This window comes from Hypomesus nipponensis, chromosome 3, assembly GCF_054491055.1.
Source record: "Hypomesus nipponensis isolate SF chromosome 3, ASM5449105v1, whole genome shotgun sequence".
NCBI lineage: Eukaryota > Metazoa > Chordata > Actinopteri > Osmeriformes > Osmeridae > Hypomesus > Hypomesus nipponensis.
In genome coordinates, this window is record NC_140363.1 from 16,585,037 (window position 1) to 16,609,848 (window position 24,812).

The 24,812-nt window shown below is 45.0% G+C and overlaps 5 protein-coding genes across 5 annotated transcripts in view; 2 read left to right on the forward strand and 3 right to left on the reverse strand.

Moving 5' to 3' along the window:
* The window catches only part of fancm (FA complementation group M), a 37,608-nt gene extending 35,239 nt beyond the window's left edge, over positions 1-2,369 (reverse strand). The window contains exons 1-4 of the mRNA XM_084679930.1: positions 1,538-2,369; positions 1,275-1,447; positions 688-765; positions 376-534 (exon numbers count right to left, since the gene is read on the reverse strand). Coding sequence (XP_084536056.1) covers positions 376-534; positions 688-765; positions 1,275-1,447; positions 1,538-2,240 — 1,113 coding nt within the window. The 5' untranslated portion in view covers positions 2,241-2,369. The remainder of the gene's footprint in view (positions 1-375; positions 535-687; positions 766-1,274; positions 1,448-1,537) is intronic.
* Positions 2,370-2,430: 61 nt separating this feature from the next.
* iqcc (IQ motif containing C) lies at positions 2,431-4,265 on the forward strand. Its single transcript, XM_084679966.1, has 5 exons — positions 2,431-2,593; positions 2,778-2,921; positions 3,074-3,383; positions 3,659-3,780; positions 3,978-4,265. The coding sequence occupies exons 1-5, from the start codon at positions 2,552-2,554 to the stop codon at positions 4,011-4,013; spliced, it is 654 nt and encodes a 217-aa protein (XP_084536092.1). The 5' UTR covers positions 2,431-2,551; the 3' UTR covers positions 4,014-4,265.
* A 983-nt stretch (positions 4,266-5,248) lies between these two features.
* dcdc2b (doublecortin domain containing 2B) lies at positions 5,249-11,010 on the forward strand. The gene is made up of 15 exons (XM_084683325.1): positions 5,249-5,535; positions 5,761-5,815; positions 7,376-7,446; positions 7,607-7,738; positions 7,902-8,036; positions 8,158-8,197; positions 8,305-8,370; positions 8,552-8,720; positions 8,906-9,015; positions 9,096-9,167; positions 9,327-9,398; positions 9,505-10,104; positions 10,198-10,272; positions 10,363-10,461; positions 10,557-11,010. The coding sequence occupies exons 1-15, from the start codon at positions 5,249-5,251 to the stop codon at positions 10,668-10,670; spliced, it is 2,097 nt and encodes a 698-aa protein (XP_084539451.1). The 3' UTR covers positions 10,671-11,010.
* A 137-nt stretch (positions 11,011-11,147) lies between these two features.
* Positions 11,148-13,495, reverse strand: tmem234 (transmembrane protein 234). The gene is made up of 6 exons (XM_084683288.1): positions 13,306-13,495; positions 12,786-12,937; positions 12,636-12,702; positions 12,414-12,506; positions 11,984-12,254; positions 11,148-11,843 (listed from the first exon to the last, which is right to left on the reverse strand). Exons 1-5 carry the CDS (start codon positions 13,325-13,327, stop codon positions 12,142-12,144), a joined length of 447 nt encoding a protein of 148 aa, XP_084539414.1. The 5' UTR covers positions 13,328-13,495; the 3' UTR covers positions 11,148-11,843; positions 11,984-12,141.
* Positions 13,496-13,665: 170 nt separating this feature from the next.
* On the reverse strand, positions 13,666-22,158 carry ncmap (non-compact myelin associated protein). The gene is made up of 4 exons (XM_084683360.1): positions 21,901-22,158; positions 15,746-15,858; positions 15,019-15,103; positions 13,666-14,635 (listed from the first exon to the last, which is right to left on the reverse strand). Exons 2-4 carry the CDS (start codon positions 15,843-15,845, stop codon positions 14,320-14,322), a joined length of 501 nt encoding a protein of 166 aa, XP_084539486.1. The 5' UTR covers positions 15,846-15,858; positions 21,901-22,158; the 3' UTR covers positions 13,666-14,319.
* Positions 22,159-24,812: the final 2,654 nt, after the last annotated feature.

Sequence of the window (24,812 nt, forward strand, 5' to 3'; positions counted from 1 at the left end):
CTAGGTGGTAGCAGAGCACCAAAACGAATGTCACAGGATCAGGGTCGAGAGGAGAGGAACTGCTGGAAGCAGCTTCTGAAGCCATCCCACTGACAGAGCAGTGTTCTTCAAGCCTGGTCCTGGGAGACCTCCTGCCCTGCATGTTTTAGATGTCTCCCTTTTCCAACACACCTTGAATCAGGGAAGGAGGGAACATGCAGGGTAGGGAGTCCCCCAGGGCCAGGGTGCCCCCCAGGGCCAGGGTGCCCCCTTGCGGTAGGTAGTTGGCACTGACCTGGAGGTAGGTAGCTTGGTACTGACCTGGAGGTAGGTAGTTGGTATTGACCTTGCGGTAGGTAGTTGGTACTGACCTGGAGGTAGGTAGTTGGTACTGACCTGGAGGTAGGTAGCTTGGTAGGCCGTGAGGACCTCTCCCAGGGGGACTATGACCTTCTCCAGGCTGCGCTGATGGGAGTAGGCCTGAAGGTCTGGGCTCTCCTCAGAACGAAGCTCAATGTGGGAGATCAGCAGGTTGGAGATGACTTGCTGCACCGCCTGAAGCAGGGAGAGAAGGAAACAGGGTCAGGGAAATACAGAGACGCATAAGCTGAGAACGTTTCTCTGCAAATATTGATGGCGTGTCATCAAGATCCATAGCAACAGTGGTGATGGTACACAGAGGCTCCCAGAGAACAGGGCCACGCCTACCCTGATGTCTCCTCCAGGGGTGGCGCTGAGAGCCAGGACACGGAACTGCTGGGTCTGGCTGCCCAGCTGTCTGATCACCTGAACACACACACCACATACACACACACACACACATTGCATACAGACGCACACACACACACCGCATACAGAACCACATACGTACAAATTCCATACAGACACAAACACAAATGTTCCACGTCTACATCAGTCAGTCATTAGTCCTGCATGATTACTGATATGAGATATTAATGAAGACTTTTCACAGTGAGTCAACATGATAACACCAGAGGAGGGGGTGTTTTTGAATCCACTATTGGAATTCACACAGGCTGTAACCCTGGTACCTAGTCCGTCCTCACAAAAAACACACCACACACACCCCAGGAATGAATATTTTCACTTTGAATCACAGTGTATCACCGATCACCATAAAGAGGAGCCATTATGTGACACCAACAAACAGGGAACACTCGTCTAGTCTATGTCAGTGAACATGTCTAATCTGTCTGACCACTACAAGGCTTCTTCTGCTGTCATCACCCAGGCTCTGAGGCCTCGCCGGCTTGGTCTACACAGGGGAGACATACCTGGCAGTAGGCCTGGTTTCCCAGAGCCTTGTGGGCCTCGTCGAACACCACACACTTCACCTGCACGGCTGGGCATGTGTCTCTGGACAGGTCGTTTACCATGACCTGAGGTGTCAAGAAGAACACGCGCTTCGTCTTCCACAGCAGCTGCCGTTGCTGGGCAGGAGTGTTTCCTACAGGAGGACCGGAGACAGGTTGACATCCACGAGGGAGCAAGGAAAGAAGAAGAGGTATATGTGTGCGTGTGTGCGTGTGTAACCCACCTGTCATCTCAGCCATATGCGTTTGTGGAATCCCCATAACTTTGTAGCATGCCTCTATCTGTTGTGCTACAAGAGGCTTTGTGGGTGCCATGAAGACTATCTTTCCTGCAGGATACCAGCGGTAGAAGTTGTACATCACCACAGAGGCAATGAAGGTCTTGCCCAGGCCAGTGGGCAGACAAACCAGGGTGTTCTGGAACAACGCTGCCTCGGATATCTTGAGCTGGTATTCCCTGATTTGGTAGTTCGTAGGATAGATCCATACTTGGACTGATGAGCTGTCAATACCGGGAAAGTCTTCATAACACATTCCACTTACAGGAGTTGGCGTGATCGTTGTGCTCTCAGCAGCTACAGTGTCAGTAACTACAGCGTCTTGTTCAAAGCTGGCGTCAACTGACAGAGATTTCTCAGCTTCGTAGACAGCTACTACCATCAAGTCATCATCGTCATCTTCATATGCAGCAGAATCTTTGGCGTTGCAGTGAGCTGTGGAGTCGGGGCCAATCTCACTCCAGAGCGAGCTTCTTGTAGTCAGCGTTGTGTCTGTCGTCCTGGGCTGATTCTTCTTGGCTGCTCCTGTGGTAGCGCTTGGGGTGGGTTTTCGCCGCCCAACTGCAGTTGTCTTCTTTGCAACATTGTTCGTTTGGTTAGCCTTTTGAGGAGCTGAACACCGCTCATTTTGAGTGGTAAATATAGTCATTACAAAACAGCAATGTGTTGAGCGCTAACATTACCTACAGACATTTAGTTCCGGGTCGCATGTTTTTCAAAATAAACACCAATGACGACATTAAATGTTTGTTGTACATTCTGTACATTTAAAGTTCATTCAGTAGTTTAAAAATGTTAGTTTTGTAGCTTCAGAAAGCTTTGACCTCCTAATTGTAAAAACAATTCAAGATTTTGAATGTCAGACCTTTATTTTGGCACGTTTGGCACGTCCACTCGAAACACCGGAAGATAAAAACAGTTCAATTCGTCTGCCGCGGGATTTCTTCCGTTGCCATAGCAATGGAGGAACGCGAATGGGACTTGATATTCACAAATTTTCAGGTAAGATAGCGAGCCAGTCAAAACGAGTTTTATACGAACGAACGTATAATTACTAGCTAACACATACGTTGGATGGTGTACATGTTAACAATTTACTCTATGAATAGCGTTCATTTGTACTGTTTTAGAACTGTTTCGTCCGTCAAGCGATCAAGCTAGTGCTAATGCAGTTCCCATTCTACAGGCATGTTGTCGTGGATACTTGGTGAGAAAGGATATCAGTAGTGCGCGAATCGAGTTTGAAGATATTGTTAGAGATATTGACGGAAAGGTAGATCACTTGCACTGGGGAGATGGTATAATTTCCAACCCTTACTTCTCAGACACGGTAAGTTATCATTGTTATTCATCGACTAATTAGCTTTGTAGGGATACAAGCAATGTGCTGCAGTTTCTCAGAAGGGGACGTGTAGATTGTGTCTCATATGATGTGTCCTACCACTTACCACTATAATGGTCTGTTTGTATTTGTTATGGTAGGACGGTCTTTTGCAGAAACTTGGCAGGCATGTTGGAGCAACACCAAACACAAACACAATTAGTTTGGAGCAGCGTGCAGAACGTGTCGTTCCGGGACTTCAACTGTCCGGGAGGATAGAACCAGAGCGGGATGCGTCTCACGACCAGGAACAGGTGCCTATCTGGAGAACTGCCTCCAGTTCGCTAGAGGGCGACGGAGAGACAGGGAGCAGCCAGCAAGGAGAGGAAGGACAGCAGGAGAGTGCCCAGGACACCACCACAGTCTGGAGCAGTCTGGGTTTGGATGGAAGCTACGGACACTTTCAGAAAAGTAGGCTGTGTGTGTTTGTGTGTTTCTGAATACCTTTCCCTGTTTCGATAGAGAGAGAGAGAGAGAGAGAGAGAGAGAGAGACTCAGAGAGAGAGACTCAGAGAGAGAGAGAGACTCAGAGAGAGAGACAGAGAGAGAGAGAGTGAGAGAGACTCAGAGAGAGAGAGAGAGACTCAGAGAGAGACTCAGAGAGAGACTCAGAGAGAGACTCAGAGAGAGACTCAGAGAGAGTATAAATACTGTATTTCTGTCTTCCACTCTCTTCCCTGGGTCAGGTTCGTTGAGGTGCAGTCTGGCTCGGGATGTGCCTCCCAGCCCAGATGCTCTACGTCTCCATAGAAACACTCTGACCATGGAGCTCCTGTGGCTACAGCAGGCTATTGGCAGCAGAAAGAAGGTGAGCTCATCTCCTCCCACCTCCTAACCATCACCTGTTGATGCGCCGGCTCCACTACATGGAACTACATGTGTTTACAAGACACTCCCAACCACAGTTATGTGGGTAAACCGGTCGCACAAAATTGTATTTACTGTGTCAAACCCGATGATGAAACCTCCTCAACCTCTCTTCTTCTTTTTTCTTTTTGCCTTCAGTACCTGTTGCTGAGAGAAAGGCTGAATGAATCTTAACAGCGGAGGAGCCATGTGTCCTCTTGGTCTTCCAAACTAGATTGCTGGCCTTTGACTATGAGGACTGTGTTTAGACTGTCAACAAACGACCACATCTCAGTTCCTCTCACCGTAGGTCGGTTTGAAGATGTGGTGTGTCTATAGCCCTCGACTCATAACATAGAGAAAAGTATCTGTATGTTATGTCATGTTTATTCTGTTTGTATATATTTTTTGTAAAATACTGAAAAGAAATAAAACGTATATTTGTGTTGATTCATTCCTTTGCAAATGAAGTATCATTTCGACATGTTGATGTGTGCTAGAATGATGTTGGTTTACATCACGGCTGTTATCTATGGAGATAGTTAAAACTGTGTTTAGGCCCATTGTTTGTAGAAAAGCTGTGAGATTGTGTGAAGACCCAAACCAGTTGACCATCGCTACCTCAACACAGCCACATACAGTCCATCAAGACCACATGCATTGTACGCCTTCCTCTTTATGGATTCAGATTTCACAAACCTGGTCAAACCAAAAAGACAAAAAACTATTCTAGTATGAATAAATGGTATTTCCCAGTGTGTCTACCTTTCTCCCTGAGTTTAGTAAAGTTGGATTGAAGGGTTTGGTGAGAAGAAAAGTTGAACAGGTTAATCAGTATCCTTAGTGAATTCTGAGGGTCTGGTTTTTTTTACAGTTAACTCCAAGACGACAAACACTTGACAATTTATCTTATTGATTCAGCTAACAGACCCCATTTTTCAATCCCTCTCTCTTTCTGCTGTTCTGCCCGCTACATCTCTCACCCCATTATCTTCCCCTTTCTCTTTTTTTTCCTCTATACATCTCCCTATCCTCTCTCGCCCCCCTCTCCCTCCTTTGTTTTGGTTGCGTGGCTGCTGATGGTTTGGCCCACAAAGCCAGTCATTGCTGGCCCTGCTGCCATAGCAACCAGGAAATACTCACAGCCGTAGTGAGTGTGTGTCTCAGAGGGAGAGAGAGTGAAATGCGTGAGTAGCAGTCCAGAACAGAGAGAGAGAGATAGGGAGACCACCAACAACACCGAAGACAGGCACAGGTCTTACAATTTCACCTGAGTCACATTTACTTTCCATGCATTCAGAATCTTTATATCTACTTCTAAAATATCTCAGCTGGGTGCACAAGCCCGAGGTCTGAAGACTGTGACTTCGGCAGTTGGGACCGGCTGACCCAGAACCATCCAGGCTCAGTAGCAGCAGTAAGCCAGGGAGATGTCCTCCGGTATGGGGACCTCTACAGCCCTGCTGCCCCCTGTCAAGAGTGTGGTGGTCTACAGGAATGGAGATCCCTTCCACAGCGGCAGGAGGTTCGTGGTGAACCAGCGACAGGTAGCCACCATGGAGGCCTTCCTGAACGACGTGACCCAGAACATCCAGGCGCCGCTGGCCGTGAGGACGCTGTACACCCCCCGGCAGGGAACCAGGGTCCGAGACCTGACCGACCTGCAGAGCGGAGCGCAGTATGTGGCTGCCGGTTTCGAGCGCTTTAAGAAACTGAAGTGAGTCCGTCTTCAGTATTTATGATTTATGGCATTGCTTCACCAACCTTGGTCAGTGGTATTGTTTTAAGTTAAACTTTTTTTTGTCCAACTGCTCCATCATCAGAACCAAAGTATTGTGTCAGTGTTCCATTTTATGTATGTCCAGTTTAGGACAAGTTGATCATAGTCATAAACCAAGGTGCCTGTGTGCTTCCTGTAATGCTGACTGTTTCCGATGTGCAGTTATTTGAACTCAGGACAGAAGAAGCTGCCTGCAGCACGAGGAGAGGCTACTCAGGTAGGTTTCAATTGAACATCTCTCTTTTGGGGTCGATGGTTGAGTCCATAACTCATTAAACCCTGCCCAGCCCTACAGGAATGTGCCACTGGAATGCTCCAAGGGGGGTGGTTAGGTCTTAATGTACTTGGACCTGGATGGCTGCCAAACCAAATATGAAAATTAGCTCTTAGATTTTCCATTGCAGATAAACCCAATATTTGCCTACTCATTTGACAACACTTACCTACACATGGACTGATTTCAACTGACAGTTTGAACTGGGAAACCATGGTATGGAGGGTGGCTGTGCTGAAGAAACATGTGGTGCGAGATGGGTATTTTGTGTCACAGTTTGGGTTTGTGTACACATTTGTCACCTATATTCTAAACATCTGCCCATTTTAAGTACTCCCTTAGAAAATTTGGTAAAGATTTCAGAAACGTTTCTATTTTTCCATCTGTCTTTTTGCCTCTTTATACTTTTACCTTACTGATTTTTTTGGTTTAGCCTTGCCCTTGAATCTGAGGAAGAATAGCTTTGTATGAATTATTATATTCCACAAGGCTTTTTCAGAACCTTGGCGAGGAGATATGTCGTTCTGTACGGCCTTGTGGCTGACTGGTCACAAATAAAGCCTCCGCAAGAGTTTATGTTGGACTGCTAGACGTTAGTATTTGTTGGTGCTGCCATAGCACTCTCACAACATTAGCAGACACTGGAAGAGACACTGTCCGACCCTCCCATCACTGAGCTACGTAGCAATACTGAGGTGAAACAGTAGACTTTCATTGTGTCTCCTAGGAGTCTCTCCACCAACAGGCTAAGCTGAGTGTAGGGTCTGTGTTGTTGGTTGCTGTGGCTTTAACACGGGAGAGGTGTGTGGGGGGGGGGGTTAACATTGTTTTGTACTTCAGGGGGCAAGGATCTCAGCTCCCACTTTGTGTACAGAAGCTGGTGAAGCTGTGTTATCAGGGCCCAAGCATGTCTGGGCAGGTCTCATACCGGCCCTACACTAGCCACCCCAGGCCTGCCTGCCACCCTCTTCAAACACCACACTATTTCACTGAAGAAACCGTAGGATGTTATCGTCCAGCTTTGTTGTTGATTGATTTGTTGCCGCTCCTGTGGTCAAAGAGTGTGGTATTATTGTGGCCAAAGCCTGTTTGAATTTATGACATGATGAGAGCGGGGTTCTGTGCAGACTAGTGCTGAACAGGAGAGTGTGCGGTTGTGTAACTGCGTAAAGAGGGACACTCAGGTCGAGGCGAGAGACATCTGTCCATTCAAATCACTGGAGAGGTCTTGAAGTGCTCTGAGTTGCCATGGTCACAGCCTTCTCACTGACACAAGTGTATCTGTCACAACGTTAAGATTATACACAAGGGATGATGGGTACCGCTAGGATTGGGGGGTTGGGTCATTGTTGTAAAATTCCATTGATGTTGTTTGCATCAAGTTTTATCACTGTGAAACAGAGGTTTGGTTTTGGGGTTTTCATAATCAAATTAGCTTTTGTATCATTGCTGTTGAGCTGAATCCACAGTTTTGTGACTGGCATTTCTTTGTGTACCTGCAAGGTTAAAGTCGTCCAGAGACCCAACGTCTCAGCCAAGTGGAGGAAGTACATACCTGTACCGTGCATCATATAGTGAGTCCACTTGAAAACACACACACACACATTCCCATGTAGGTACACACACACACACATACTTACAGAGTAACAGCAGAAAGGATGTGACAAGTATCGTACATACAGAAGCTGTCGATGAGCAGTTTCAAATTCCAGTCTCTTCTCCGTCCTTGTCCAGTGTTTTCCGTAACGGAGATCTGCTGTGTCCTCCGTTACGCTTCATTATCCCACGGGGCATGCAGCGTGAGCTGGAGCAGATCCTCAGCCTGGTGACAGAGAGAGCCAGTCTGCGGACCGGCGCCGTGCGCAGGTTAGACACTCACACACACACACACTCACACACACACACACACTGACCAACCCAGCGAACATCAGCGTTAATGACCTCCCAGTCATCAAACGACCCTAAACAAATATGTGATTAGATGTACAGTTTATAGTTTATCAGTGACCTCTTACCTGTGACCCCTTAGGTTGTGCACTCTGGAGGGCACGACCTTGACCTCCGCTGACCAGCTGGAGACTGGACACTACTATGTTGCCGTGGGAACCGAGAGGTTCAAGAAGCTTCCGTATGTGGAGCTGCAGGTTCCTAAAGCTTCAGAGAGGTAGTGTGTTATGTACTGCTCTGTCCCTCAGGAAGATCCATCAAACGAAGCACAGCCAGGAAAAGCTGTGACTTTCAAACCTACAGTTTCCTTGTTTATCTTTTTCACCGTTGTTTTCCAGACATTTCCCGGGACACAGAAGGCAGCGGAGAAAGCTTGAGGTAAGCTTGTTTCACCACACTGTCTGATCCAGCACCATACTGACAGGCTGCTACGAATACAGCAACAGGTTTTTGTGGTACACTCTGTCTCTTTATCCTTCACACAGAACAGGAAGGTGGTCAGCGGGCCTGAGGACAGATACAGTGACTCCGCCCTGCTGGACTCCCCTGAGGTACAAAACCAACAGATCTGAAGTTCCTAAACCACCCATGGCCTTAACAATGGCAATGACCATCATAATATGTTACTTAATTTAGTCATTTCATTGATTTAAACTCCCAGACAGTTCTATGCGCTTGATTTAGCCCACCTGGCAGGAATGTGGCCCCTTCACACTTTATCGTTGTTTCCAGTCGGACGGGCGGAGAGTGAAATCCACGGGGGATGAGATGGGAGACAGGTCGGCCCAGCAGGCCGTCCCCAGGGGGTCAGGGAAGGAGGAGTCCTCCATCTTCTTCGCCAGACCAGCCAAGGTCCGCAAGAACAGGGGCCAGCCCAGACCCCCTCCCAGAGACGGAGCAGGTAAACACACTCTGCGTCCTGTCCCATCCCTCCACACACACACACACACACACACACAAACACACACACACTTTTTTTTATTACTGGGATGCTGCCTCGTAAATAACATTTTCTTAATAAGAAGTCGGATCTGGTTGAACTGGTTGAACGCCACGTAGTTTGATGGATGGGGTGTTTGTTTGCAGGCCAGAGCAGCGTGTTTAAAGGAGGCGTGCGGAGGACGAGAGAGGAGCTACAAGGAGCTGAGGAGGTGCAGGAGGATGAGAACACCACTGTGGAGATCCCTGTGGACCAGGTACAATGGTCCTCCTGGACCTCAGGCAGTACACACTGGGCTTGTCTTGAGCTGTCACCCACTGTCTCTTTCTCCATTAGCAAGTAGCAGAGACAGTTGAGGAAGAGGAACACAAAGAGAGAGACTCTCCTCGTAAAGGCAGAAAACAACAGGTTAGTGTGATGAAGATGCCTCGTTGCCCAGGCAACAGGGGTGGGAGGGTGGTGTTCCAGGAGGGCTGTACCGTCCAGCGTTATCCACTCACCATCAACTTCCTGACCCGGATGTCAAAGGGACTTTGTGGTCAATAACCTGTAGTTCCTTATCTGCAGTCTCCCAATGAAATGGCAATAACAGAGGCCATGAACGGAGGAGCTCAGCACCAAGCAGCGGACGGCGATGAGGTGGGGGTCATCTCCTCCTAACTTGCTTTCGATGGAGTGTTTAAGGGTCTAGATATGTACATGGTCGATCCACATAATCCTCAGTCGTGTTGTATTTTTGTGTCAGCCAAGCGATGAGAAGACGCGAAGGCAGCTTGAGCCTCAGGTGAAGTCATCTGACAGACCAAGCCCCCAACTCGACAGAGCCAGCTCCTCATCTGACAAAGTCCACCACTTGCCTCAGACAGACAGCCCCACACCTGACAAAGCTAGCCCCATATCTGGAAAAGCTAGCACCAAACCTAGGAGAAATAGCCCCCCACCTGAGAGAAATAGCTCCACATCTGACCAAGCTAGCCGCACATCTGAGAGAAAGAGCTCCACATCTGGAAAAGCTAGCACCATATCTGGAAAAGCTAGCCCCATATCTGGAAAAGCTAGCCCCACACCTAGGAGAAATAGCCCCCCACCTGAGAGAAATAGTCCTGAATCTGACCAAGCTAGCCCAACATCTGAGAGAAATAGCCCCACACATGGAAAAGCTAGCACCAAACCTAGGAGAAATAGCCCCCCTCTTGAGAGAAATAGCCCCACACATGGAAAAGCTAGCCCCATATCTGAGAGAAATAGCCCCACACTTGACAGATGTACCCCCATCCCTGACAGACCCAGCCCTCTGCCAGTCCACAGAGAGCATGCTGTCGTAGACAGGACTGATGCTTCGCAGGTACACATAGAACATTTATCTGTTCCAAGCACAGGATGCAAGTTTAATGTTGCACCTTGGTGTGACTTTAATTTGAATTCCTGTCTGTAACAGAGGAAAGCAGAGGCAGTAAAAAATGAGAGGCTCAGTGACAAAAATCTCCAGCACAAAGAGGACAAAGATGATCCGGTACTGAACAACTGTGTGTCTCACGGTCTGTTGCACAGTGTCAGTAACACTGAAGATGCCACAGAAAATAAAAACATTTGTTTCTAATAGGCAAAACCTTCGGAGCAAGACAATAACCGTCAACAGTCTGCAAACACATCGTTTCATCAAGAAGAGGCTTCCACAGAGACTTTCACCAAAGCTGCCGGGGTACACACAAACACACTTGTTATTCAGCACATGTGAGACAATACACATTCAATCAGAGGTAATGAATTCTGTTATTTTCATCCTTGCTGCTGCAGGCAGAACAGGAGCATGGAGAGATGGCCTCTTCAAACTCAAGAGCTTCATCTCAGGCTTCTGGAGCTGACACGGCGGTCCGTGGAGACCAGGGGGGGAGTCTGGAGAGAACATAGTATCTACCCCTCCCTCACTCAGCAGGGATCATGTCCCCAGCCTGTTTGTACTCAGTGAAAAACTGCATAGCTGTGTTCTATTTTTGGGGGGTTTAATTCAGCGGGAGTCTTTGTGACCCCCATCTAACACCATAATGGTCCAGTCCTGTTGTGGTGGTGATGGGGAGAATTCACATCGCAGGTTGTGTACTAATGAGGACTGTATAAGCAACATGGTTTATTCATTGTTTTATACAAATATAATCCATAATGTGAATATATTCGAGATACAAACGACCTGCTGTGTATTTTGCAGGAGAAACTGTGACTTTTGACACTATGAAATGTACATCTAATGGAATGGCATCCTTGTATTTATAACAATGCAAGGCACTATGTAAATATAAAATAGTCTTTTCAGACATAAATACAAAAATAATCCTTTGAGTATGTTGTTTATTTCAACATAATCTATCTAAAAAATATATATACTAAGAATTATGTTTAGTCAGAAAATACTTTATTCATTCAAACACAGTATCTGCAATAGTTCTTACAAATATACAATAGCAGCAACGTTATCTATCCGACTGGCAAAGTACTTGGTCTGAAAATAAAAGTATTTATGGATGTTATCGTTGTTGGTCCCCAGTGCAACAAATACACACAACATTTACAAGGTAGACGTCTGAACAGCAATCCTACAGTGCCTGGTCTGTTCCCTGCCCGCACGGCGTCCTCTACACAGTGCTTGTATAGGCTCTGCTCAGATAGGCCAGAGAAGGGGTAGTGTGTTGGGAGGTCATTGGTCCTTTCTATGGATGAGTCATAAATCTGGATGTGGGGCTGAACCCTGTCTGAACCCCGGCAGGCCCCTCGCTGCTTCCTCCTGCTCCGTGGGAGCTGGGCACTGTGCTGTGCATGCACATGTCAGCCTGGGTCCAACCGCATTCACTCACAGTCTCTCCTCTTCGACACTCGACTAGCCAGCTCTGTTGCCTTCTGCTGAGGCACGCACACACACACACACACACACACACTCACACAAACTAGGAGGTGTGATTAAACCTAGCCTTACTTATCTACAATACGGACGCCTCGTTAAGAAACCATGTGTAGAGCTTCTAAACAAGCATGTCTTGACAGTGTCATAATTTGGTCCTTGGAAAACACAGTCAACTGGATGAACACCGCCTATAGTAGAGAGAAATAGAAAGGTCCGGGTGGATGGTTTTAGGAGACGTGTGTGTTCAAACAAAGGATTTTGTGTCTGTGTGTGTGTGTGTACATTACATTTAGTCATTTAGCATACGCTCTTATCCAGAGCGACTTACAGTAAGTACAGGGACATTCCCCTCGAGGCAAGTAGGGTGAAGTGCCTTGCCCAAGGACACAACGTCATTTGGCACAGCGGGGGAATCGATCCGGCAACCTTCTGATTACTAGCCCGACTCCCTCACCGCTCAGCCATCTGACTCCCCCTTGGGGGACATTAGGGTGAGGTGTGTCTGATGTTCTGCTGTTGTGTCATCTTGGTCTCAGTAATAGAGCTGACCACACACACAGTGATGCCAGTCATGGTGAGAATCATCCCAGCCATCTCCTCTGGGAATAGTCAGAGGGAGGGGTGTTGGAGAGAGACGGAGGGGGAAAGAAAGAGAGAGAGGGAATGTAAAATGTGTGAAGAACCCCAAAGAAGACATTCACAACTATTTAGTGATCAATTCAGGGACTTTAGAGGCATCGTGAAGACCACATACTTACTTTTGCCTCCAAACTCCTCGCCCAGCAGTTTTCCTGTGAGGAGGGTGAAAACGAAAGTAAGGGAGTTGGCCACTGGTACCGCCAGGGACATGTCTAGAGGAGAGGAAGAGAGAGGAAGATGTAGTCGGTTTGTGTCTGCAAACTGAAGCCTGAACTCTGTTCATGGTTAAGTAACGTAGGACAGACGTTCCATTTGACAACTCTTGAGTTCTCTGTGCTCACCGGTTGTAGCCAGAGTGAAGTAATAGATCACTGAGCCACTCTGATTCAGCAGGAACGGGATAAGGTACTGGGGACACAGCATAACATGTTACAGACAAGTTGCTGTGAGTGCGTGTACGTGTGTGTAAGCGTGTACAGGTGCGAGTTTACCTTGACATTTAGAAACAAGAACTTGATTTCTGCCATGAACTGTAGAAGTTTGCTGCTGTGTTTGACATGTTCTATTCCTTCGGTCCCTCTCTTCAGGAACGGGTTGGTGCAACCCCACAACACTGCGACCAGCACCAGACACATTACCTCCACTGCAAGAGAGTAACATTAAACTAGCCTGCAAGAAATCCCTGCTTTCATTCACAATTGGTTTCCCGATAGTTTCTGTCAATTCTTCACGGCACTGTGTGTGATAGCCTATACTATCGTTTAGCTAGCTAAATTGACGTTGAATATAGCAATGATTTTAGTTCAAGTTCCGGAAGTGTTTTGAAGAACCACTTCGTGTTCATTCATCGTCGTTTACATCTCTAACTATACAAATTAGAACATTCCTTCCTTACGTTTTATACTGTATACGGATAACTTGCAGCACTGATATAACATTAAGATACGGATAAATTTGAAAATACAGTTTGCTAGTCAACTAGCTTGTCTTCGCACTTGTGCTAGTACTTACCCAACGACACCATTGTAAACATCAATACTACGCTGCATTACGTATTAGTCACGTAAATAGTTCGTCGATGTTGGCCACCGACTTGCTACCAAATATCAAATATTTGTAAGATTATATGTGTGTATGCAAGTAGAGTAAACGTGTAATCAGACTTTTAAAAAATCACAATCAAGTTAGTTTTCTAATTGTATAAAATGTCATCCGTAAGCTATTGCTTAAAACCATGATCTTGAATGCAGCCTTACTTTTCCGGTTCACAATTCTACCAGCGGAGGACGCCATATCCTCGGAATTAACGTTTTACTCCTCTCTACGGTCACTACGATTGGAAATCTACACAATGTACCACACATGCATTGCTACAAATTATAACGTTTATTTGAAAATATTAGTTGCAATGAAAGAACCACAAAACATAACAAATACAGAACAAGGTGTGTGTAAAGTGCAAAATCCTTTGATATCAATTTCAACAGGTTTAATTTAATAATTATCTGCAGATCAGATCTACAGGGTTGACACCACACATTTACAGAGTATATTATGGTCTTAAACACTTTGATGTTTAACATTTAAAAAACATATTTTTTTATTAAATGTTGGTCTTGGGGCCCTTGGGGCATTCTCAACCATACGCACACACACACACACACACACACACGCACACACACACACACACACACACATACATACATACAGGCAACCACGCACACAGGCAACCACGCACACACTTCCCCTTCACTGGCAAATATGCAGAGCTGCTTGTAGTTGGCACAGTTGACATGCATACACAGACAAGTCTTTCACGATCCACTATGAACCATGAACTCTATGATCAACAGAACAATAGTGTACGTTTACAGAGAGAATTCATCCATCTCTGCTTGGATATAACATCTCTCATTGCCTCCTTGTCTTCTGACGACACTGTTTTGTTCATGTTCATGTTTTGTTTCCCAGCGTGAAGTTGCCGTCTCAGATATCCTGTTCCCTGGCTAGTCCTCGGCCGGGCCGCTATGTGTTTCCCAGCGAAGGGAGGTCGTGTATGGTTATGGTCACAGTGGAGCCGCTGATCGTGCTGACCTGCTCAGAATTGTTGACACTGTCTGTGCTGCCTGGGTTTTCCACGTTGTGGGTATCCATGCTGGAAAGTTCGACCCGAGGAATACGGAAACCGTTTTCTCTGGTGCGGTTAGCGAGAGCGATGTCGCGCATAGCGGAACCGACTCTCAGGTTGCTGTTGGCCATGCTAGTCTGGGCAGTGGAAGAGGACATCTTCTTCTGCCGGGGCTTGGAGCTTCCACCCATAACTCTGGAAGCATGAGTCCGCCTAGGGGTACGGAGAATACACGCACCTTGATTTGTACTGAGTATACTCTGCATGATATCATGAATAACCTTTGTGTTGATTGATGTACTGTACAGGATAGGGATAATGGACATATTTTTCATGATACAACTTCTCAGGTCAGGATGAGAGATACTGCCAGAAGTGTCACAAACCCCGTCACAAGTGTCATAAACAAGTGACATTAGATACCAGCTAACTATGTGTAACTGAATGGACTGACCCAACACACCTCCTATATAAGGCAGTCTATACTACACCTCTTCCTTTGAGAGACTTGTCTGCAGGAATGGTGCCTGATCATCCCTAACCCCGACCTTCAGCACATGCTCAGAGAGGCTTGTCTATAAATAATGCTGCCTGACCTGTTGTAGGTCTTCAGGATGACAAGTAGAATGGCAAGAATTATGATGATTCCTATGACGATGACAGCAATCATGGCCCCAGAACCTGAGAACATGAGAGAGAGAAATAGAGAAAGAACCAGGGGGAAACCATCAGACATAATCCCACACAGAATCTAATTACAGCTGACAAACTTTGTTCATATGAACAGGGGTCTGTCAGTTCCTGTGTCAGTGAAGGGGTTAACAGACGGCACTCCCTCGCAGTACATCTTGATTAGAGGCGGTGACGCACAGGGGCGTTATATTATACAAGTCCTGCTTATCTTAACTACAGTCATAATAGCATATTGATTTCAACATCCATGGGTCAGGGAGAGTGTAGGATGTTTTATTCTGCCGCGCCTGTGGAACAGCCCCCCTGACCACCTTAGGGCTTTACAGACACTGGCCTCTTTTAAGACTGGCCTAAAAACCTTTTTATACAGAAACTTTTTACATTTGTTTTATTATAGTTTCTTTTTAACTATGTTCTTACTATGTACTGCGGCACTCTGAGATTCAGCTGAATGGAGAGTGCGTTATAAATTAAATGAATTTATTTATTAATGTATTCTTTTAGGGGGCGGGGGTGTTCATCCACTTGGTGGAAGATCTAAATTTGATTTGCAGGTGTTGGACCTCAACAAAAACAGCTACAGGTATTCAGGTGCGCTTTCCCACTCACACTCACACACCGATGACTTACTCTGGGTTAGGATTTGTTCTTGGGACTTGGTGGTGAAGGTGACGTTGGAGAACACTGTTGTGTGGTTAGTCACAGTAGGTTGGACAGTTGAAGTTTGCATCTTCAGCAGCACCCTACAAGTAAGACAGCAAAGATCCTTGTCAGTTGTATTCACACGTTCCTTCAGCTCTGACTCCTCTCCAGCTGTGCTTCTACCAAGGTGTAGTCTGACAGGTATGACTTGGGGGAAAGTAAGAGAATTAGATGAATTCTCTTGAGCACCCATTCTCTAGCCCTGCTTCCCTCTCTCTACTACTCTGTCGGAGGAAGTTAGATTAAAATAAGAGGGATCAAAGGGAAGACAGATCAAGGGACACATAGACAAAGAGAAAAGAGAACTATACTATTGAACTATTGTGAGAAAAGAGAACTATAGTAGTTTACGACAAACGGTACAATGCAAATTAATGGGATGATTACACAGTTGAAAAGCCAGATGGATTCTCAGAAACCAAACCTCGATGTTCAGCTTGGAGGACTGGTTTCCTGGTCGCCAAACTACAGGCTTTACGATTAGACCAAGAAGACATCTGATGTGAGCATTTGGTCTGGCACTCTGCCCCCAGGCACTGAAGCCAACGGTGTCCAAACCACCCCTGCTGTCTGAGTTTAGACCAACCCAATGGATCAGGTGATCTGGTACACTGTGTTCCATAGAGGCCTACCTCCCAGTCTGCTGAAGGGGCAGCTGTGCATCTGCAGTTTACTACTCGATGAAATGGTCTACTGTTTGTTTCTTATCAGCCATTGTCCGTTTTGATCACTCAGTAAACAGTGTTGCTGACTCTTTGGAATATCGATGTGTTCTGAGGGTCGGTGTTGGTCTAGTCAGGGAGAACACAGCCTGTTTGTCTCAAGTAGCAGCAGCAGTGGGGATCAGATGGCTGAGCGGTTAGGGAGTCTGACCATTAATCAGAAGGTTGTTGGTTCAATTCCCGGCCCTGCCGCATGACGTTGTGTCCATGGGACACCCTTCACCCTACTTGTCTCGGGGGAAAGTCCCTGTCCTTACTGTAAGTCGCTCTGGATAAGAGCGTCTGCTAAATGACTAAAAATGTTTTAAAAAAATGTAAATGTAAGTATGGAACAAATGATGAGAATACTACCAAGTAGTTACAGCGCTGAGGAGGGAGGGAGATCGGTCTGAGGGAGGAGCCAAGGCTCGTGGAATGTCAGTTAAGGCCGATGAGTTTCCTGTCTAGCTGGGGACTGACATGTAGACATCGAAGATGTGATTACATGGATTTACATGCAATGCACGGCAGCGACATTCAGAGAATGTGTGGGCTTCACTCATTCTCTCGTCTGCTCTGGAGGGAATCTTCTCTCCCGGGGGATGAGTCAGAGATGGATGATAAATCTACACAGATGCAGACGCAGTGTGTGCCACACCCAGGACAGTAGCCTGAGGAGGAGACGGGCTCCTGAATGCAGCGTAGACTGGAAGACACATACACACGCACACTAATACACACTCACAAGCGCACACACACATACGGTGTCACAGGAGTGACTCTTAGCCAACTGGGAGCTCAATAGTATCAGAGCAGGAGCTTCAGAAAGGAAACAGCATTTGCATCAGCTATAAAAAGCTGAAAACCTTGGAACACGGAAGATCAGTCTCTGTACAGTTACGTGTGCCTGCTGCCTGGGCAGTCGACACACACACATAACACACACACACATACACACACACACACACACACACATAGGAGGCAGATAACTGAATCAAGCACACATAGATTAAGAGTGAAAGTCAGCAACATTACCAGTAAACAAATTACTTAAAGGTCACATAATTACAGCCACTACGAGCAGTCCCACAATGAGCTTTCCTCAAAACGCGCTGTTTCTATGTCTGTAGCTTTAAATGCTAATGAGGAGGAGAGGGGCGGCAACAAGCGCTAATGTTTACAACGGATGTATCGCAATGGCTCGTAGCCCCCGTTGCTGTAAGATGCCTCGAATTTAGCCATTCTCATCTGATCGCCCTGGTTTGCAGAGGTGCACACTCAAGTCATTTCAATGAGAAATGCGGATAGCGCGCGCCATAACACCAACAGCAGAACAGTTTTCCAAATAACAAAGAATGTTATTTGTGTAATGTTATGAAAGTATGTATGTATGTATGTATGTATGTATGTATGTATGTATGTATGTATGTATGTATGTATGTATGTATGTATGTATGTATGTATGTATGTATATATGTATGTATGTATGTATGTATGTATGTATGTATGTATGTATGTATGTATGTATATATGTATGTATGTATGTATGTATGTATGTATGTATGTATGTATGTATGTATGTATATATGTATGTATGTATGTATGTATGTATGTATGTATGTATGTATGTATGTATGTATGTATGTATGTATGTATGTATGTATGTATGTATGTATTGAAGGGAGACAAGGAGAGAGAGATGGAGAGACAAAGGGGGGAGAAAAATATGCCTTAGGTATACACAGTTATACAATATCAAAAGTCAAGCAATATTGTTTGCATTATTACAGCCCCTGTGAATACAATCCCCTAAGTAAGTGTTATGTCAATGCTGATAGAACTAGGTAGGTCATTAGTTCATGACAGGACAATACTTCTGACTAAACTAATTCAATTCCAAATAGTCGCAGACCAGCAAGTCAAACAAACCTGTTGCTGCTGATGTAATGGAATTGACAAACTGCATCACTTATCCAGGCAGTTCAATACAGGAGACAAGCACCCAAATCTCACACAGATTAAAGACTGTTTTCTCACAGGTAGCTAAAAAAGGACCAATATTTTCTATGATCCAAATAACAGCAGATTCTGGTTCATCTATTTTATCCAGGGTTCCCACAAACAGGGCTCGAAATTAATGGTGTCCCGTCCTGACTATATGAATAGAGACAGACAGTCCCGATAAAAAGATGTAGGGAATAGTTCAACACAGCCTTTTGGACAACTGTGGGACGACAGGTCAAGTTTAGTTTGGGGTGGTTAATTTTGTACTTCGGGACGTTACTGGAAAAAAGTTTGTTGTGAGCCCTGCGATAGAGTACAGTACAGTTTAGTAGAGTCCTCATAAAGTAGTCATCAATGATGCAAACCTATTTTGGGGACAGAAAATCGCTTATTTTTCAAAACTATTTTTCAAAAACATCTTTCAAAACTTTTTTTCAAACTTTTTTTTAAAATATGTTTTACTTTTCCTTTTTTTCGAAAATATTTTTCAAACCTTTAGAAACATTTAATTTTTTTGTACTTCTTTTTAAACATTTTATCTAAATATTTTTTGGGAAAACATTTTGAAACTTTTGAAAATATTTGTTCAACCTTTAGAAACTTTTGAAAATAAATTCACACACAGTGAAAGGAGATGAGAGAGGAGAACAGAGAAGCCTAAAACTGAGTAGAATAAAGCAGAGCAGACTACAGTAGAGTACAGTAAAGTTTAGTAGAGTCCTCATCAATTACTCATCAATGATGCAAACCTATTTTTGAAAAAACAAATATATTCTCAACCTTTCGAAACTTTTTGTAGAAAATATTTTTTCAAACCTTTAGAAACTTTATTTTCAAATGTTTTTCTAACCCGTAGAAACCTTTTCAAAAATATTTTTTCAAACTTTCAAAACTTTTTGGAAGGGATTTTGAATTCAAAATGTCATTTTGAAATGTTTAAGAATTGTTATAATAATTTACCAAAAGTATATATAAATATGTTGATATTTATTCATTTTTAATATTTTAGTTTTCATTGGTTCAGCAGCCGACCTGCATTACCCTTGCAGAACAGTAGTGGACCAGACCCCACAATTTGGGAATCGCTGCCGTAGACGATAGGAAGATTCATTAGAGGGGTGTTGGAGATTTGACAACAGATAGAATGAAAATAGACGTACACCAGAATAGACAGAAAAGAGCTCAAACCAGATAACATGACTCAGAAAGACTTCAGGTGGCCAGGCAAGGACAAAGGTGTGTTTCATAGGCTGAGCTCAGTCAATCAAGACCTTTGTATAGCAGTATGCCTTTCACTCAAAATGGAGGTCACAGTGTTCTGGAGGTGATGGGAACAAATAATTTGATTATATTTTAATTGGAACTCCTTTAGAGCAGCAAACTCCACCACTAGTACATTTTTTTAAATTTGAGAAACAGATGCAGAGTAATAAACTTAATAGAGACATCTGTCTCCTTATGGAGTTCTCTTGCTGCAGGTTTTATTTCACCATCGCAAATATTACATCACCACATCTCCCCTGTTGACTCAACATTAAGAACCTCATATTACTAATGACTAATCTATCATGTTTGCTATTTGCAGAGGTGACGGGTATTGCTAAGCAAATATTTTCTTGTATTTTCCCAGGTTAGTCACACACGCAATAGGGATGTGGTTTTGGAGCTGAAGAATAAATGTTGATACAACAAAACTGTTTGAAAAAAAAAAAAGTGTCTTTAAGTTGACAATGAGCGTAGCGCTAAGCAATCTGTCCAACTCTCACTGTTTCAGCCAGTGTTTGATGTTCTATCTACCAGCATCTGACTTTCATACCATTTCAATATCCTCCTCACTTCCCTCAGCAAACAGAAACTGCTTTATTGGTCTCTTCTGAGAATGGACTGTCAATCTCAGGAACAATATGGTTTCCTCTTCTCATGAAAATGTCAAGCTTGTTAACTTTTGCTACACACTGACACGTTCAGACTCCACACACACAAAGGAACAGGCAGACACAAACACACACAGAGACACACTGACATTCAGAAACACATACAGACACACACACTCCTGAAGTCATCTGCATCCTAAATCAAATGAAGACATGAGTCAATATTAAAGCAGTCAATCAAAGAGAGGTCAGCTGCACACTACAGCTGCACCTGTTAGTTCCACTTCTCTTCTGGGGGTGAGCAGGTATTACGTCAATTAGCGGTCTGTCTGGTGAGCAGGTATTACGTGACGGTCTGTCACACAGGTAAGTGAAACGGCAACACTTTATACCAACAATTAACTAAACAGTAATAAAATGTGTGACTTGTAAAGAATGGTCTTGAGGAAAAGTGTCGACAAACGTTGTCACTTTCAGATTTCTGTTCCTAATAAAACAGAAATAAGCAGTTTACCTGTTTGACAATACATGTATGAACTATGTACAGGCTTTCTGTACAGAGTGGACCTCACAGTACTTTGTTCCAAGCACCCTGTCTTTCACCAGAGATATTTATAGAACTGCAACACAAAACGCAGGGAGACACACCAGAGAATGTTATTAATCATCATAATCATGCTACTGACTCATTTCACAAAGCCCTGAAACTTTTCCAGTGCCTTGTTTGACCTTATAGCAAGTGGAGTCCTGTGGGAACCTCCTCAGATGAGCACACCAACTTACCACAAACTGAACTTTATCAGGAGTTTTGGAGTCTAGACGTATTAATTTCACAGGTAGACCAAGTTACATGTGTTGCCATGTCATGTGTTGAACAAACCAGAATTCAGATGGTAATGAAGGCATGATCATAAGTGTTATCTATATATTTGAATACGTATTTAAATATTATTAGTATTTAAAAGTAAAATATAGTAAATAAAATAAAAACTGTTTAGAAATTCATGAACATGATTTAAGACTAACAATGTTATTCAGGAAAAGTGATTCATCACCCTGGTCCAGCCTGTCATAAACATTTAACCCAATCTCAATTCCAATTCCAAATATCACACCACAAACACAGCAACAGAGAGGGAGAGAGATAAAGGAAGATAGAAAAAGAGAGGGAGAAAGAGAGGGAGAAAGAGAGGGAGAAAGAGAGGGAGGAAGAGAGGGAGGAAGAGAGGGAGGAAGAGAGGGAGGAAGGAATTTGAAATTCATTCTAGCCATATGACCTTTCCTGTGGCACAATAGTAGTGGTGGATACGATATTGGGGAGTTCCCTGGAATGTCAGCTATTCCTCTTCACCGGAGTCTCACCTGTCTCCAACCCCCCCACGCCCTTCTACCAACACCTAGTCTGAGGGGGTCGACAACAACAACAATAACAACAGTTTCTGGTCAGGGGAGACCAGAGAAGAGAGAAGGAAGGAAGGAGCAGCAGAGTAGCAGAGGGGCTTACCTAACTGTCCTTGAGCAACTCTCAGTTCCGGACTCAGCAGCAGCACCTGGCCCCCTCGCCCTCACCTGAGGGGGGCATAGTCCACGTCTCTGCCTCTGTCAGGGCCCACCGGGCTGGGGGAGGGGTCTATGGAGGCAGCGGGGAGGAACAGGTTTCTTCCCAGGTATTCCAAGAGTCGGGGAGAGACGGACGGAGGAGAACAATTGTTACAAGAAAACCGAAGTGCCGAGTTGCTGGTTCTGTGGTGGCGTGTGTGAAGGAGGGAGGACTGTGTGATATTAGTCTCTTGCACTCTCTTTCTCTTAGTCCTTTTCCCTCTCACTGTTTGGCTCTTTTTCTCCCTCCCTCCCTCTCTCCCTCCCCTTCTCTTTCTCTCTCTCTCTCTCTCTCTCCCTCCCTCTCTCTCTATCTCTCTCTCTCTTTGTTGTGGCTTGGTAAGAGTAATCGCTGCAGCTGGTTTTTCAGGTCCTCCTGCCTCCTGGGCGTTCTGTTCTTTCCTATCACAATGAAGCACTGCTCTAGTGCCGCTCTACTCTGCTCTGCTCTACGCTGCTGCTCTACTCTGTTCTGCTCTACTGAGTGATCAGTTACTGTATGTGGTGGGTCTTTATTATGTCTGTCTGTCAGTCGGTCTGTCTGTCTGTCTGTCTGTCTGTCTGTCACAACTTAATACAGTCGTTCTCATCAAAAGTTCTCAAAGGCATCCTAAAATCCCATCCCGGAGGATGTGGTCAGGTGTGCACATGAATGGGTGTATCTCCATTTGCTTAGGCAAGGAAGAAAAAATCATTACTGCCCATTTACGGTGCGTTATAGGCATGCAAATAATCTGTGTCTGTGTGTGGGCGTGCAAGTGTATAGTTCAAAGATGCTATCTTATCAACACAACTGAAATAGTCCAATAAGAGAGCTCATTGTAGGTTTCTGGTTAAAAGTACCTCCATTAGAATGTGGGATGATTTAGAATGACAATACAGGTGTTTGCCCACAGTCCAGGTATAAAAGATTGTTATAACGCCATCTTTTGTCTTTCGGAGAAAGCACTTCCCATTCTGTAGGGTGGGAAGGGTGCGGTGGAGGATTATATTACCAAGACAAACTGTTTCAATGAAAGGTAAACAGGGCTTTTTGAAAAGACAGCTTTTCTTATCTTTTCTATATCATGTGTTCACTCTCCTCTCTCTCCTCCCCTCCCTCATCTCTCATTTCTTTCTTCTCTTCTTTCTTCTCTTCTTTCTTCTCTTCTTTCTTCTCTTCTTTCTTCTCTTCTTTCTTCCCTCGTCTTTTTCTTCCCCTCTCTCCACATTCCTTTTCCCTGTCTGGAAACGGTGACATCCCGTGCGTTAGTAGTCTGCTCAGTCCCTGTCCAGCTTCAGTGGCGTTATGTTACCTCTGGGATCCTCAGTGCCTGGGTCTTCTGTCTTTGATACAGAGCTGCAACCAAGCTTCAGTGACCAGGACAGGTGTGGTTCGGCTTCCAGTACTTTGCAAAGTATTCTGCTCTCTTCTCCTTTGCTCTACTCTGCTTTCCTATACTGTGTATGCTATGACTTCTGCTATGACTTCCTGCCCTGCCCTGCCCTGCCCCGCCCTGCCCTGACCTGACCTGCCCTGCCCTGCCCTGACCTGGCCTGCTCTGGCCTGCCCTCCTTGGCCCTACCCTCTCCTGTCCTGCCTAGTATTTTGCTTTACTATTGTCAGCAGTACTCTTCACTGTTGTGCTCTGATCTCACGCACGAATCAGAGAAAACCTCTGTTATCATTAGGGGTTCAAGACATAACTGATTTCCAAAGATCCTGATCACATTTCATAGAAACAAAGAGAAGAAGTCCCCTTTCAAAAGATCTTTCTTGTTGTTCTTCTCACTCCTGAGTACACCAGGGTATTGTTTACAACCGGGTCACAGTGACTTTCTGTATAATGGATTCATGTCAGATGAAACGCTTTGGTCAAGGTTGAGTTATTGATTAAACAACTGTTGTTAGTCGAGAGCCTGGTTGGATAATCGTTTTCAGTCTTTTATCATAACTTTCTTTCTGTTTCGTGTCATTATTTGTAAACATACAGTACATGGAGGTTTTACAATCTGCGATCGCTTGATCAGCAGTCAAGTCCTCCAACCACTGATCAGGGTGACAAGTACAATACAATTGAGTAAACACATTGTTTACAGGCCTGCATGACAACATTCTCTATCAGATTGAAACATGTGTTACCTGTAAGCCTTCATGACAGTGTTCCTTATCTGTGTGAGAGACTGAAAGGTGTCTCCTGAGGGAACGACATACTGTTGGCTTCTGCCTCTTCTCCTGATCACATGACCTGGGATCCTCCTGAGATGACGGAAGGAGGGATGGAGCGAAGAGGAGAGGAAAAGGAGGACAGCAAGCCAAAGTGAGAGAGAGAGAGAGAGAGAGAGAGAGAGACAGAGAGAGAGAGAGAGAGAGAGAGAGAGAGAGAGAGAGAGAGAGAGAGAGAGATCCATCTCTTCTGTTGAGAGAGGAGAGAGGGTGAAAATATGTAACATTCTCAAATACCACCATTAGATTAATAGGTTTACGTAGCTATCGATACAGAAACACAACAGAATTATTTTAGTTCAACCACAACGAAAAATTGCTGTGGATATTCAGATAGACCGCAAGGCTGTTTGGGTTTGTAACTGTAGAACTCTAAGCTACTCTGGTACGTATGTAATGTCCCTCTGTGTTAATGGTTACACTGTGTGGGTGTTCAGGTAATCTGTTCCTCGTTGCTGAAACTGTCATGTTGACTGGCTTGCCTGTTGGGAGAAACAAGCCTGGTCATTGTGTTGGGAAACAGGAGAGAGGAGTGAGAGGGATGAGAGGGGTGAGAGGGGTGAGAAATGAGAGGAGAGGAGGGTGAGAGGGGAAAGAGGGTTGAGGGGAAA

What these genes read in the sequence shown, in the direction of transcription:
- iqcc (XM_084679966.1), top strand. Translation starts at nt 2,552, where the DNA reads ATGGAGGAACGCGAATGGGACTTGATATTCACAAATTTTCAG. An exon ending in ACCCTTACTTCTCAGACACG is followed by an intron (nt 2,922 to 3,073) that starts GTAAGTTATCAT and finishes TTGTTATGGTAG; the next exon opens with GACGGTCTTTTGCAGAAACT. An exon ending in CTACGGACACTTTCAGAAAA is followed by an intron (nt 3,384 to 3,658) that starts GTAGGCTGTGTG and finishes TCCCTGGGTCAG; the next exon opens with GTTCGTTGAGGTGCAGTCTG.
- dcdc2b (XM_084683325.1), top strand. Translation starts at nt 5,249, where the DNA reads ATGTCCTCCGGTATGGGGACCTCTACAGCCCTGCTGCCCCCTGTCAAG. An exon ending in CCTGTACCGTGCATCATATA is followed by an intron (nt 7,447 to 7,606) that starts GTGAGTCCACTT and finishes GTCCTTGTCCAG; the next exon opens with TGTTTTCCGTAACGGAGATC. An exon ending in AAGCAGCGGACGGCGATGAG is followed by an intron (nt 9,399 to 9,504) that starts GTGGGGGTCATC and finishes TTTTTGTGTCAG; the next exon opens with CCAAGCGATGAGAAGACGCG.
- tmem234 (XM_084683288.1), bottom strand. Translation starts at nt 13,327, where the DNA reads ATGTTTACAATGGTGTCGTTGG. An exon ending in GTTTACAATGGTGTCGTTGG is followed by an intron (nt 12,938 to 13,305) that starts GTAAGTACTAGC and finishes ACTCTCTTGCAG; the next exon opens with TGGAGGTAATGTGTCTGGTG. An exon ending in CTTCACTCTGGCTACAACCG is followed by an intron (nt 12,507 to 12,635) that starts GTGAGCACAGAG and finishes CCTCTCCTCTAG; the next exon opens with ACATGTCCCTGGCGGTACCA.
- ncmap (XM_084683360.1), bottom strand. Translation starts at nt 15,845, where the DNA reads ATGCAAACTTCAACTGTCCAACCTACTGTGACTAACCACACAACAGTG. An exon ending in AGAACAAATCCTAACCCAGA is followed by an intron (nt 15,104 to 15,745) that starts GTAAGTCATCGG and finishes TCATGTTCTCAG; the next exon opens with GTTCTGGGGCCATGATTGCT. An exon ending in ATCCTGAAGACCTACAACAG is followed by an intron (nt 14,636 to 15,018) that starts GTCAGGCAGCAT and finishes CCGTACCCCTAG; the next exon opens with GCGGACTCATGCTTCCAGAG.